The 14641-nt window shown below is 44.2% G+C and overlaps 1 protein-coding gene across 10 annotated transcripts in view; it reads right to left on the reverse strand.

The window, feature by feature from the left end:
- Nucleotides 1-14641, reverse strand: part of PIAS1 (protein inhibitor of activated STAT 1) — a 94123-nt gene that overhangs the window by 9884 nt on the left and 69598 nt on the right. For all 10 annotated transcript variants that reach the window (XM_006035415.3, XM_006035416.3, XM_006035414.3 and 7 more), the window contains exons 6-8: nt 14277-14411; nt 9117-9222; nt 6632-6705 (exon numbers count right to left, since the gene is read on the reverse strand). In XM_006035415.3, coding sequence (XP_006035477.1) covers nt 6632-6705; nt 9117-9222; nt 14277-14411 — 315 coding nt within the window. The remainder of the gene's footprint in view (nt 1-6631; nt 6706-9116; nt 9223-14276; nt 14412-14641) is intronic.

The raw sequence follows: 14641 nt of genomic DNA on the forward strand, positions 1-14641 counted from the left end.
CAGTCTGGCGCCTTGCTGCTGCCTCTCTACAACCCCAGTGAGAGCCTTGTCGTGCCCCTCGCTTAGGAACACTGAGGCAAAGAACTCGTTGAGGAGTTCAGCCTTGTCCCCCCTGTCCGTCACCAATTGTTTCTGCCCATTTAGCAGGGGTCCTATTCCTCCCTGGGCCTTCCTTTTACTCCCTATATATCTAAAAAACAATTTCTTGTCCTTAACTTGGGATGCCATCCTCAGCTCCATGGTAGCTTTGGCCCGTCTAACTGCCTCCCTACAAGCACGAGCAGAGGAGGTATATTCGTCTTTGGCGATCTCTCCCTGTTTCCACTTTTTATGTGCTCCCCTTTTGGCCCTTAGGCTGCCCTGGATTTCTGCGGTCAGCCAGGGAAGCCTCCTGGCCCCTATCCCATGGCAGAGTTTTTTTACTCCTCAACACCGCACATGCAGGCGCTGACATGGCTGGCTGGGGCACAACAGTGCTTCAGTGAGGGGGGGCCTGCCTGCCTGCCCGCTAGCCCTGTACTGGAGCATCCTCGTGCCCCATCCAGCCCCTCTGCAGCACACTGAGGGGGGTTGGAGCAGCCCTGGGCTGGCTGACTGGCCCCCCCCCACACCATCTAGGGCTGTTCTGACCCAGCTCAACATACTGCAGTCCTCGGTAAATGCTCAAACAGTGCAACCAGAAGCAATAAACTCTGGCGCAACATGCACCGGAGTTTATTGCTGCATGCTAACAGCACATCTAGATGCAGATGCACCCATGCAGTCCTAAACTACTAGCACTTTTTTGCTGTCAATTATATTGCAAACTATAGCTGGTTTGCCAGTTCTTTCCAAACGTAGGTCACTTCCAACCTTACAGCACGGCTATAGATATGTTGGGAACAATTACATAAAAAGATGAGCTTTAATCACAGTGCCTGGGGTAGAGATCGTTCTTCTTATGCATCTGTACTTTGCCTGAAGTCAAGGATCCTAGATGCTAATTCAGATCAACCACCAATAACCGGAACATCAAGATTATTGATTCTGTTTCCCATAAAATAGCGCAAATGAAGTCCGAAACCAGTGATTCTCAAATCAGGCCCTCCCAGATCCTTTGAAAGGCATTGCAGAGAGAAAGGAGGTGCCAGATAAGCAAATAAGGGCAGGCTCAGGCTTGTCCCTGCCTGGCCAACTCCCCCACTTGCCCTGCCTGGCCCCTTTGCAAGCATGTAAGCTCTGTAATAGATAAACCAGGTTTTGAAATTGGGTGCCTCGCAATTCCCAAAAGTTCGGGAAGGGTGCCTTGAGCCCAAAAGGGTTGAGAATCACTAGTTTAAACTAAGCACAGGATCACACACACGTTTTAGGGCAAAAAAATCTCAGTGTGGTTAACTCATAGTTCAAAGCCGACCAAAAGCCTAAATTTATTACAGGTTATAACGCTGAAGTAAGATCAGTTAAATGCACTGCATTATCTTTCAGTCCACTGGCCAAACATTATTTTTGTTCTTGGTCAACCTGAAATGAAAAGTGTTTCGGTTTTCCTTGATGAAACGAAAAAACAAAACATTGTTTTGATTGACCAGAAAGAAAAAACTTTTTTTTTGGGGGGGGGGGGGGGGGGGCAGTGCTTCCCTCCTCCCAGTTTCTCAACTAAGCACATTTCTACACAAATTATTTCAAAATAGAAGTTCTGAAAAAAAACCCACAATACTTAAGAGTTCTTCATTTTTAGCTACGCTTTGAATTACGTGCAAGTTGCCAAACGGGTTTGGTTGACAAAAAACCTGCACTTTTATGGGAATGAGCTATTGGTCTAAAAAAAATTCACCCGGCTCTCTAGCAAGAGTGGCCAAAACTGTGCTCAGGATGGTTTCTGAAGACAACCTGGTTGTGCATACTGGCAACAAGCAGTGCAGGGTGGGTGCCACAGGATGGCACTCACTCTCAGACGATCACGGGAGCTGCAACCACCACCCAGAGAACAAAGGCTCTACCTGCAGTCCACCACATCCCTCGCAAAGCTTATCTGCAGAAACCTTCATGCAGACTGAAATGCCTGCTCCCTCATTCTCGGCCATGTTCCTCTGTAGTGTGGCTTCTCTCATCTTCATCTAGCTTAGTTTTCTTCCCTTTAGCCTTCGATGACTATCAGACTCAACACCAGATGGGAGGGGAGGCAAGGCACTCCCGGGGGAGTCTGCAATACTGCTGGCCCAGGGATCAGTCAGGAGGAGGTGCTGTACACACCACGTGTTTGGCAACCCTTCCCTCCATACCCGTGATCAAGCACATTATTTCTGCCCTACAGTCAACCCCCAACAATGCAAGTCCCCCTGATCTACGTCTGTTCCAAATGTGTCTCTCCCAGATGGTAGGTCAATGGCTCATTTGTCTTTGGGGAACAATACAATTCTCCAACTCCAGGCGGTGGTGTGCTGGAGACGCAACCTGGATGCTTGCATCTGATGCACACAAAACAGTGAGAGCAGCGAAGCACATACTGCTATGACACAAAACCCTCCAGGAAATAAGAGAGATGTAAATCTGCTATGTGGTTTAACAAGTGTTGTGGTATAAAATGTGCGTAAGATGTTCTTTAATACATAACACATGCACCAAGCTAACAAACCTCCTCAGAATAACATGAACACATCCGTGCTGCCCCTATAATTTATGGGTAGCAGCAGGCTGTAATAATACTTAAATATACAGGTAAAGACACAGAAGGTGCAACACAGACAAGTTAAACAACAGCTTCTCTTCCCAGCTTTTGGCAGGTGACCTTAACTGGGTCAGCTCCTCCAGTCTGGCCAAGCTGGGTCAATACTGCTAAAGAAAAAGAAGCAAAAAAAGCTCAAACCTGTTTTGGTATTTTTTTTTTAAATACATCTTTTTCAAAGCCCCATTATGCTCTTGCTGTTGTTTTGGTTGGTGTCGCTCCTCAGTCTAACAAGACAACATGGCATTGATTTGCACTGTGAATGTAAAAGCAGTTTTATCTTCACAAAAATACCTGAAAACTGAGTTCAGAATTTGCAGAACACTGGGAAGACAGAGTAACTGGTGGATTTGCCATTTTTAAGCCTCTTATTTTGCCCTCTCCTGCAGGCTCCTGTGCTCTGAGATATAACATTGTGTGTGTTCAAACTTCCTCATGCAAATTCATAACGGAGGTGCAGCTCCTCTGCTTGCTGGATGCTAACAGGTGGCGCTAGACGGGCTGCATGCACAGCTCCTCCCAGGTCTCTACTTAGTGTCACAGAGGAGGGCAAGGGTCACTAACTCCGTACCTGTTCACAGAACATCTTCGCTTCCTTAGAAAATTTATTTTGCTCTCCAAATCAGGGCCTAAACCTGCAGTCCTCACTCAGACATAGCCCAATGTATTCTTCTGAAGCCACATACATGCGCAAAAATATCTGCAATTAAGAGGCTGCAGAAGCAGGCTGTTAGCCACAAGTTTTAATCGCATAGGGCTGAATACATCCCGTGCAGCGTGTGTTTTGGTTCTGCCAGTGGAGAGCAAAATACGTCTTTTTGTGTGTGAAGGCACATTAATTTCTCATGTCTTGACTCAACATGGAAAACGTCTGGAGCTCAATGGCACGCGTTAACAAATTGAAAACAAGGGGGTTAAAACACAGCTGTATTCTCTACCATAAATGCTGTAAGCTGAGAATGGTTGAGCTCCATCATCTGTTTATTAACCACTTTACAGTACATGTAAGAAGACATGGGCTTTATCTTCAACACTTTTGCAATAGCCGAGTTTTAAAAAGGGACAGTGAAAGAACCTGAAACCCAGCTGAACAATGAGGACATTCAAAAAATGACAGTCAAACGCTTGCATGGTATGTACACATCACCAGGATGATACAGAAATAAACAGGCCTGAAATAATCTGCTCTAAACTTTCAGTTCGCTCTGTCTGCTAGAAAAGGCTAAAGCGTAAAGACAGAAAAAGGAAACGGACTGAGAAGTAAAAAACATTTCACAATAGCTGTTTCTCAGAGCTAGGCTGGTATTTCATTTTTACCCCCAAAATAACCTTTTCAGAAAACAATTTTAATTTAGATATCCTAAGGCTTACAGTCCTAGAGGCTGTATTGCAGAAGTTATCCCTGCTCTAATAGTAATCAGTCTGAATAAGAAGCATCAGAAGGGAAGGACTGTATATCAAGGGGGAAGACAAACAGATGCATCATTTTCAGAAAGCCAAAACTGAAATTTCTATAAACTACCCAAAGTACCAGCGAGAGGCAATTAACTTCTCCTGAAATAAACATCTGTAATTCCCCGAGATGCATATGGATTAATTGAAGTGACTGAACTCCTATACGACCACTGTTAACTCCTAAAAATTATTTATTTAGTTCCCATTAACGGATGATTATTGTTGCTCGCATGGGAACCTAATCAGTCTTTAAGTAGTAGAAGCACTGTTCTTAAAGAACTAAACCATGACAGCACAGTGATAATATTTTTTAAAATAAGGAGGTCCCAACAACAAAACCTTAAATACATAAAAGCTCATCAAAATAAAAGCTGCCAAGGTAATTTAGCATCTAACAACAGTGTTCTTGACTCAACCCTTTAAGCTGATATGTCAAGCTCTTAAGAACATGATTCTGCTATTTATAAATGGAACACCTCAGCATCCTCTCTTGCTTAATAATTTTATTTGGTAAATTAAGCATTCAATATTGTCACAGCTGGTATGTGCAAAAATCCACAGCAGAGTGAAGAATGAAGATTAACATCACAAAAATATCCAGCAGTTAAGTCTGTAACAATCTGTCACAAACATATTCCTATAACATATGACTTCTGTTCTTGGTAATGTGAAGATTTTTCATCCAAAAAATATAGCTTTGCATTGTCAGAATCCAAGAGGACATTCGGTAACCTGACAAATAAGCCTTCTGCTGGGAAGAGAATAAGTCGGCTTTATACTTGAGATTTAGCTTTCAAAACTGAAACCTTGCAGCGTCAGGCCTGAGTGCATCTAGCCAAATCAGGAAACAGATGCATCCTTATTCGCGAGAGAGTTTAAAATTTTCGCAACAGTGAAGACGTTTTGCCGATCAATGAAAGAGAGCACAAAATATTTAAAAGCACGTTAAATTTAATGGGATAATTAAGATACTAAAAGACACAAAATTCAAGTTTATATAATTCCAGTCTTAGTATCCCTCAGCTAAGGGTAATCAGAACGATCACACCTGCACAGATAAAGCTTTTCCAACTATTTGAGTTGGTCTAATAAAAGATATCAGATTCACCCAAAGAACCCTGTCTGCCTCTGTTTACTTCCTGCATTTTCCAGCTCTTCCCACCTTGGAAAACACCTGATTGGAAAAAAAAAAAAAAAGTCTGTTCTGGTACATTAATCTCATTTCTAAATTATGGAACTCAAGGATTATTGCACTACTGGCTCCCTAAAAAGGAAGATCACACCAATTTGGCAACTTTGCCTATTTTGACCCCTCTACAATTCTCTGGAATACTGATTCGTCTTTAATCAGAAACATTACAGACTCCCACTGAAGTGCAGGCACGTATACGTCCAGTTCAGTTTAAAGGGAAGAAACTCCCTGGCGCCAGGAGCTTGGTCAAAGGAGAATTCATAACCAGATGGGCTAGACGCAGAGAAAGACTAGGGTGCCAGACTGCCTAATTTTTGGAACCTGGCCACAGCTCGAATCCAAAGGCCTTGCTTCCCTGTACAAAGCACAGGAAGAGTCAGGCAGCCCAAAAAACCCACGGGAGAATCCAGAGCCCAGGATTGCCTCTTCAGGGTAGAGAGCAATGAGAACTCTTCGGAATAGCTGAGCAGCATTTCTTCTCTTAAAACGGCATCTCACCTATGGTATCCCAGCTCCATCTCACCTATGGTATCCCGGCTCCATCTCACCTACGACATCCCGGCTCCGTGGTTAAAAAGCTTGCCCAGGATGTGGGAGCTCTGGTCCGAATTCCCTCCTCACACTCGCATCTCCCTAAACAAAGCCGTGCACTAGGATAGGCAGGATCGCTCCCCACCCACATTCACACGGTCCAGAGGCAGCAAGCAAGCAAGAGGCATGACACCGTGGCCTAGTGGCTGAGGAACTGAAGTGGGAGGTGGCAGACCTGTTTCTGATCCCTCCTTTCTGGACTACTTCGGTCTATCCAGTGACTATAATGTGTGAGCGCTGCAGGGAGCAGGATTGGAGTACAAGATTTCTTCTCTCAAAAAACTGCTCAGCAGAAGTTGGATCATGGTTTGGGACTTGTGTGCTTAAAAGCTGCTGTGATCCTCTCCCCAGATCTGGCTGGTCCATTGCTGACAGTGCCTGGGCACAATACAGTCGCTGCGGAGTTAAGCTGTCAAGGCAGACTGTCCACTTTTAAGGCCTGATCTAGCAACGTGCTGAAATGCTTAATGTATAGCCTATGAATTATGTGAGCTGTGTCCATGGCAATACTTGCTTGCTCAAATCAAGCATGTGCTTATTAAGTGTGTGGCTAGATCCCATGATATGGATCCTGTCCCCATACACTTAGCTCGCAAGTGATACAGATTTTAACAGGACCAATTCAAACTCAATCATGCCGGAAACACTTCCGTTTCACCAGAATCAATGTTTATGGAGCCATCGCTTACCGGACAAAGAAGAGAAACTCGTAAGCTTGTTGTTGCTATTTCACTGTCTGGGTCTGCAGTCAGCTTCTCTTTAACTGTCATTTCAAGAGACAGAGAAACACAAAGTTTGTCATGTGCATGTCACCAAATGAGGCAGAAAATAAACAGGCTCAAAGTAATCTGCTGTAAACCGTCTGTTGGCTATGTCTATAGAAAATCAGTAACAGTAATTATACTGTAGCCAACTCCTTCAGCCTGAAGAGGTAAAGAAAAATAGTCTCTTCTCTCCAATAATGTCTATGATGTACCATGAAAGGCAAAACAAACTTAAAACTCTTCAAAAAGCGGGCAAGCATACATTTAATGCTTCATTTCTAAGAAATTATTATGTACATGTTAAAATGCTACATCCTGGGTAAGTCATTTTACAATGACAAACTCTAATAAAGCTGTGTCAAGGTAATTAGTCAATCACTGGCCCATTTAAAAATGCCAAGTTAATTAAATTCTCATGTAGCCTAGCAACTCTGCACCTCTGATAGAGACGCTGGGTGAGCCCATGATTTTAGGGGCATTCAAAAGATTGCAGAACAAAAAGTGAAGAGCATGACAGGCATTAGGTTTAATGATGACAGACCTGTATAAGCGCTGCTGTTGTAAACCCCCTGCCCACCCTCTACTTATTTCTGTCTGTGAGTTATAACATGTTATGCAACCGTCAGGTTTTAAACATACAAGCACCGGGTGAGTCCAACTTAGATTTGCTCTGTGAACCTTAACTGCTTCCTCAGACTGTGCGTTTTCAGTGCTGGTCTTATTAAGGCCGTTTCACCGCGCTCACAAGGTTTTACGTGCGCAGGTCCATTGGGGGAGAGGAGAGGGAAGAGTGGTTTGGAAACCATCGCTGAAATGCTTGCTATTCTGCAGGCTTAAATCTCAAAACACAGTATTACCTTGGCACAGTCTGATAACACACGGGCATTTACTGTTACTTGTCCTCTGCATTTACTGGGGTTCGTATTGTCCTCTCCAACAGGGACACATACACTTATTCTTGTGCTCTTAGCCATCCGAGAGCCTTCCAGTTGGCCATTAAGTAACAGGAAAAAAATCTGCCTGTTCTTTCATCCTGCCCCCGGGGGAAGCAGCGTGCCCACTGGAGTGTTTGCTTCCGAGTTTACGAAGAGCAACTGTGTTAATGGTAGAGAAAACACTTGCATTGGATAGTGGCAAGGACTGGGCTGGTCCCTGGATCTTTGGGAGTTCATTCCATGATCCTGGGCTGGTCCCCAAGAAAGCTACTTCCTACATACTACAGCTTCACCCTCACGACAGAGAGTTGCACTGTGCCAGAGGAATGAAGTTGCCAGCCAAAGTCTTCACCCTGCTATGCTGATATGAGATGCCATCCTAAGACATCCGCCAATAGGGCCCAAACCCTGGGCCCCCAGTTTGAAAGAGCCCCAAGGGACCCATCAGCCAGAGCTCAAACAAGGCATGTGTGTGACATGTGTCCCTGGACATGTTGTAACCTTCAGATGACTCCTAATAAAAGCAAAGGTCTTTGAATTCTCAAATCTATGGCTCTTCTCATCCTTTGCACAAGAAAGGTCTATGAAGCTTGCCTAAAAAAATTACGAAAGGCAACACAAGTAGTTGGGGAAAATAGATATGGAAGTAGCAAAGTTGAACCCTTGGTGTTATGAGATCACAGTACAGGCAGTCCTCGACTTACGGCGATTTGCACTTGCGGTGCTCTGCCCTTTACACCCATGTTATTACTTACGGCGCTGGATCCTCGCACTTACGGCACTACAGGGAAATTTAGTGAACAAGAGGACAGCAAAACAAACAACCCTGGATCAGTTTCTCAAAAAGCCATCAAGTGGCCCTAAGCCTCCCCAAAATCTCCCCACAGAAGCCCTTCTGAATTCCATGACCCTGATGAATGTGTTCTTCACCTTCTGATTAAATACAATTTTGTGTGATTAGTTACTGTATTGCCCTGCTTAATCTATTTATATACAGCACACTTTAGAAAGCTTTGTACTGTACAGTGTATATCATTTATAGTTGATTAAATAGCTGATTTAAATATGGTGTTAATGGTCATGTCTATAAAAAGTTGGGCATCAGGCCCTTGGTCAGGAACATAACCCCTATTATAACATTGTTTCTATGAGAAAATCAGATTCGACCCACATCATTTTGACTTACAGCGCCTTTTCCAGGAATGTAACCCGCCGTAAGCCCGAGGACTGCCTGTACAATGTTGTGACAGAGCTACCTATCTCCCGACACACACGAATCAGTCCACTAGAAGTTTCAATTCCTGAAGGAATCAGGAAGTTCTTGAATCAAGGGAATAACAAAGGGAGCAGCATTCGGGGAGTAGAGTTAGATTTACAAAAGTAGCTCTTTTCACCACTAATACAAACACTTAGGAAAATAATATTTATAAAAGGAATCTTGATTTTAGTTAAAAATATGAATGAAACGGACATACTCAGAGCTCTAGAATGATCAGGATTCCTTATTCCTTTCGCTTTTAACCTCTGTAGCAAAACGGAAGAGGACAGCTGTTTTACGAGATAGACTGCCATGGAGTAATTCTAGAAAACAAAAACAACGAAAGTCAGGTCAACGCTGTTTTAATCCAAACAAAGATAATATGCATAAACACTGTAAAAACGTAAGCTGTGCAGCTGTAGGGACTTGTTTTCTACGACAGGTAAATGCTACTTGGTGGCACGACATTTTCAGATTCAAGAAAATCCAGTACGTCTTAGCTGATGCAGGGAAACGCAAAGGACCACAATTTTACTCTTCAGCAGAGAAGCAAAGGTAGTTGCCGACCCCACTAAGACTCCAGCTCGTTGAAAGCAAATTAATTTCTTCTCAACAATTATCAGGCTACTTCAAGTTTAGAACTATAACCTGGGACATTATTTGTAAGTTAGGTTTGTATAAATAATATAAGAAATGCAAATCGAGACACCCATGGAAAGGAATCTTGCAAGTCCAAGTTGGTGTGGCGTTGCAATTAATCTTTTTTTTTTTTTTTTTTTTTTTTTAACAACAAAAAAAAAGGTAACGTTTTTTACAAAACTTTGGACCACCAGAGAAAGCTCCCATAGCTTTTTATTTCTTTGTGCTTTGATGCACATGTTTGACAACCTAGTTACTGCAACACTGTCCTAGCTCACAGGAGCCTGAGGCTACATCTAGTTTCACTCATGATGCTGAAAGAATAAAACTAGCTGCGATTTTGAAGTTTTCAGTTATTACACAAGGCATTAATGTCGTAGGTAATAATCCTGCCTTTTTTGGAAGCACAATATTAAACCCATGCAGCCCGAAGGACAAGTGACAAGGACAAATAATTGTGCTCTCATGTTGAGCACTGGGAGCACATTCATAACATTTTGGTGCAATATTTACTGTCTGTCTGAACTTTTATCAGTATTCATTGCTTTTTTAAAAACAGTTATCGTTTCTTAGTAGCTTTAACACACTAAAAAATGCTCTTTGATAGTACTTCTCCACTTCCGAGTCTATAAAAGAGCATCCAACTATATGCACATAAAAATAAGTATGCTATTCATTCCTCTTTTGAATACTGCTCAAATGTGAGGAAAATACCCAAGTCATATTTTACCATAATACTTCACATGATAAAAAGCACATCACATTTTACATAATTTTACTTTTACTAGAAATGCTTCCTTCATCATTAAAAACCACTGCCGCTTTAACTTGTTTATTTAATGCCTCAATTAGAAGTTAGAAAAATGCTAATTAACACTGTGGAATTATTTACAGACAGCTTGAATCTACAGAGCTAGGAACTGGCCCAAGGCAACTTTTACAGAACTCTTCAGAAACAGATTGAGCAGAAACCACAATTCTGCCTTGAATAAATGCACGCTCTATCAGGTGAGGACGGAGTGCGATGTTTAAAGAGAAAAAACTCCAAATTTGTATCCAACGTATACATGCATTTCTACCGCTTAGCTGTCAGTTTGAAATAAAAGAATTAGGAAGCTGTACTTGTGGGGGGAAGAGGTAGAAATCTGACCAGTAATCATTTTTGTTAGATACGCTAACACGATTTGCCATTATTCTCCTAGTTTTGATGAGCATAGATTTAAAAGTTCTCAAGACAGGGCCATGCGATTTCAGTTCCAGGAAACATTCAGTCACACCTGTGACACCTTGCAAAACATTTACGTTCACAATAAAAATGTCGCTCCCCTCCCCACAAAGGAACATCAGCATTCAGTTGTAAAAATATAGCTTTGCATTTGCACCAGGGTTTTGCAACAACCTTTGCAAGCATTTCTGCTGCGTGTAAACCAGCACACATGAATGTTTATAAAGGTTTGACACGGAGTTCTTTTTAGGCAAAATGTAGTCTTCAGCCCGCGTGCAGGAGGGAGATCTTGCAGTGCTTCTCAATAAATCCATTTTGGTAAGAGAAAAATACAAGAGTGATTCTGTCTGACTGACTGTGGTTCAAGGATGGATATCACTATTTTTCCCCACACTGTGTCGGTGAATCATGGCTTCTAGTCCATACTTAGTTCAAGAGAAGAAAAAACTATTAAGACTTCTGGAATAACCTAGGATGGCAAAGCCATAGCTTATAAAACACACATTACAAACATGGATTTCATTTTTTTTTATTATTTATATCTGGCATTCACCATGAACTTACATGTGAAAATGCTCTATTTAGGGATCAAAGACTGGGTCTCATGGAACAACTGCACTAAACAATAAATAAATAAAATGCTTCCAATGAAACATCAATAATTTTAAATTACTGATCACCTCTTCCCCTGTGTACAACGCAGGTGCTGTAAAACAAAGTAGGGTTTAATATTAAAGCATATGGCTAATGCAGCCAAGAGAACCGAAAGCATTAAATTGCAAAGCTCAACACCCCTCCCCCCAACCCCGATCATATGCTGCTAAGCTTTGCTGCTTTAAACATTTGAGTCTATATTTTCAGACCTGGGACAGAGGGTCAAGGCATTTTGCAACAGCTCCAGAAGCACGAGTTTGAACCTAGCTCCCGACTCGTAACTAGAGCTGTCTCACTGTCCGCTGCCAACCAAGCCAGAGATGGGCACCTGGTCATTCAGTCAGGGGAGCAAGCAGTGCTATAACATGATAAAAGCCTCACCACTCCCTTGTCTGCTGTTGGCCACAGAAACCGGCATTCCTTAACAGTGCTAGTCTAAAGAGCTACGAGGTTCTGGGGGACCTTTGACTTTGCCTGTATTGGCTTTCCTGCCCTAGCAAGGCAGGATTACAAATCTGTTCTTCAATGGCTACATCTACACTGTAATTAATGCGAAGCAATAACCTCCAGTTTATTGCTCCGGAGTTTTGCTCCTGGCTGCACTGACTGAACGTGCACCCAGCAGCGCAGAATGCCCCGGCTGGCAGTGGGTCGGGGTTGGGCAAGGGAAGGGGAAGCAAGCCTGCCAGCCGAGGGCTGCTCCCCACCCCGGCCCAATGTGTTGCAGGGTGGCTGGCTGAGGCAGGAGGGTGCATCAGTGAGGGGCTAGCAGACAGGCAGCCCCTGCACTGAAGCATCTTTGCACCACAGCCAGATAGGACAGCATTTGGTCTGTGCGAGTAGGCAGCTACTTGATCCGGCTTAGGATCCGGCTGCTACAGATGCCAGGGATCCAATCTGGAGCTCCGGACCGGGTTCCCGCTTCGATCCGGCCGAAGCAGCTCTGAAGCTTTGGAGCTGCCTCAGAGATCCAGCTATACGGCATAATGGGAGAATCAATGAGATAGCTATAACTTGGTTGGTTTTTGTCTAATTTGGATGAAACCTGTAGGGGTGGTAGCCTCTGCTGAGAGCACGAAGCCCGCCAAGTTTCAAGAAGATTGGTGCAGGGGTTCAGGGGGAACTGCACCCCAAATTCTTGAAAGCAAAACTCATGTCATGTGTATGTGATAAGCCACAGGGGGGTGAAAACTGCAGGGGTGGTGGCCCCTGGTGAGGCCACAAAGCCTGCCAAGTGTCAAGGAGATCGGTGCAGGGGTTTGGGGGAAACTGCGCCTCAAGCTGTGGACAAGCAAAACTCGTGCCATGGGTGACACTGAGTGTGTTAAAGCACAGCGGGATGACAGCTGCAGGGATGGTGGCCCCTGCTGCGCCACAACGCCTGCCAGCTGTGGAGGAGATCGGTGCAGGGGGGCTCTGGGGCCCTGCAGCCCTGGCTGCTGACGGGCAAAACTCGTGACATGGGTGCTTGTGCAACTGACTGTCTCCATTCTGGGGCAGCTGATTGTCTGTATTATTTCCTCTGCTTAGACTGTGTTAAGTAGGTGTTAATCATCGCTCGTTAACACCTACAAAACCACAGACTAAGGAGAGGAAATATGCAATACAGACAAGCAACTGCCCCAAGACAGACACAGTCAGTCTCACAAGCACCCATGGCACGAGTTTTGCCCGTCAGCAGCTAGGGGTGTAGGGCCCCAGAGCCCCCCTGCACCGATCTCCTCCACAGCTGGCAGGCGTTGTGGCGCAGCAGGGGCCACCATCCCTGCAGCTGTCACCCCGCTGCACCTTAGCACACGCAGTGTCACCCATGGCACGAGTTTTGCTTGTCCACAGCTTGAGGTGCAGTTTCCCCCAAACCCCTGCACTTATCTCCTTGAATCTTGGCAGGATTTGTGGCCTCACCAGGGGCCACCACCCCTGCAGTTTTCAGTCCCCTGTGGTGTAACACATACACATGACATAAAAGTTTTGCTTTCAAGAATCTGGGGTACAGTTCCCCCCAAACCCCTGCACCGATCTTCTTGAAACTTGGCAGGCTCCTTGCTCTCAGCAGAGGCTACCACCCCTGACAGTTGCATCTAAATCAGACAAAAAACAAAGTTATAAATATTTCATTGATTCCCAATTATGCCCTATGGCCGGATCTCCGTGGCGGCTCTGAAGCTTTTCCGAAGCGGTTCGGGAGCTCCGAACAGAAAGCCTAACAAAGCCAGCACTTCGATCCGGACATGCTGCTTCGGACGCCGAAGCGTCTGAAGCTTCTCCAGATCCGAAACATGGTCCAAAGCCTCGCACAGCCCCAGACAGCATCTACGCAAGCACTAATTATGCCCTATGGCCGGATCTCCGTGGCGGCTCTGAAGCTTTTCCGAAGCGGTTCGGGAGCTCCGAACAGAAAGCCTAACAAAGCCAGCACTTCGATCCGGACATGCTGCTTCGGACGCCGAAGCGTCTGAAGCTTCTCCAGATCCGAAACATGGTCCAAAGCCTCGCACAGCCCCAGACAGCATCTACGCAAGCACTGCTGTGGAGTTTTTTACTTCACAGCAGGATCTTGTATATACAAGTACGATCCTGCTGAGGAACAAATTAATTTACTCCAACCTAACAGGGGTGCAGGCATAGACGTCAAGACATTTACTGCGCAGTTAATTAATCTACTCTACTCAGTAACAAGCAGTCGCATATAGGCACAGACTAAAAAACAGGATAAACAAGAAATCCTTGCTCACATTTTGCTATTCCACCAGCATTCCACCCCCCAAAATTAATCTGGTTTATTATGTTATCATTATACCGTACCACACAGTAGGAAACAACATTTCTAATACATAGATAGGACCAAAAATAACTCACTCTTCCAATTTCTGCAGTCCACGAAACAATGATTGTATTTGGTACCGTCGTAGACAATCTGACAAGTGAGGTAATGTTGATTGGTCGGCTAGGTCGCTTTGGTTCAACACCGTTTTTGGTTGGTGGAAGATAGCCCTAAAACAAAATCAATTTTTCCCCTTAAAAAATCTGTAATTTTTTTTTTTTTTAATCAAACATGCCTGTTTAACAAAACATGCCTTCATTCCTATGACCCTATGCACTTTCTGAACCAAGTTTGTAAAGTTTAACATCTGCCAGTCAGGGTCATTAAGGCCATTTGGGACTTGGTAGAGTTACACTTTTCAAACTGTACCCAACACAATCCGCCGTGATGCTGAAGAGTA

Source organism: Alligator sinensis, unplaced genomic scaffold (assembly GCF_000455745.1).
Source record: "Alligator sinensis unplaced genomic scaffold, ASM45574v1 scaffold1242_1, whole genome shotgun sequence".
NCBI lineage: Eukaryota > Metazoa > Chordata > Crocodylia > Alligatoridae > Alligator > Alligator sinensis.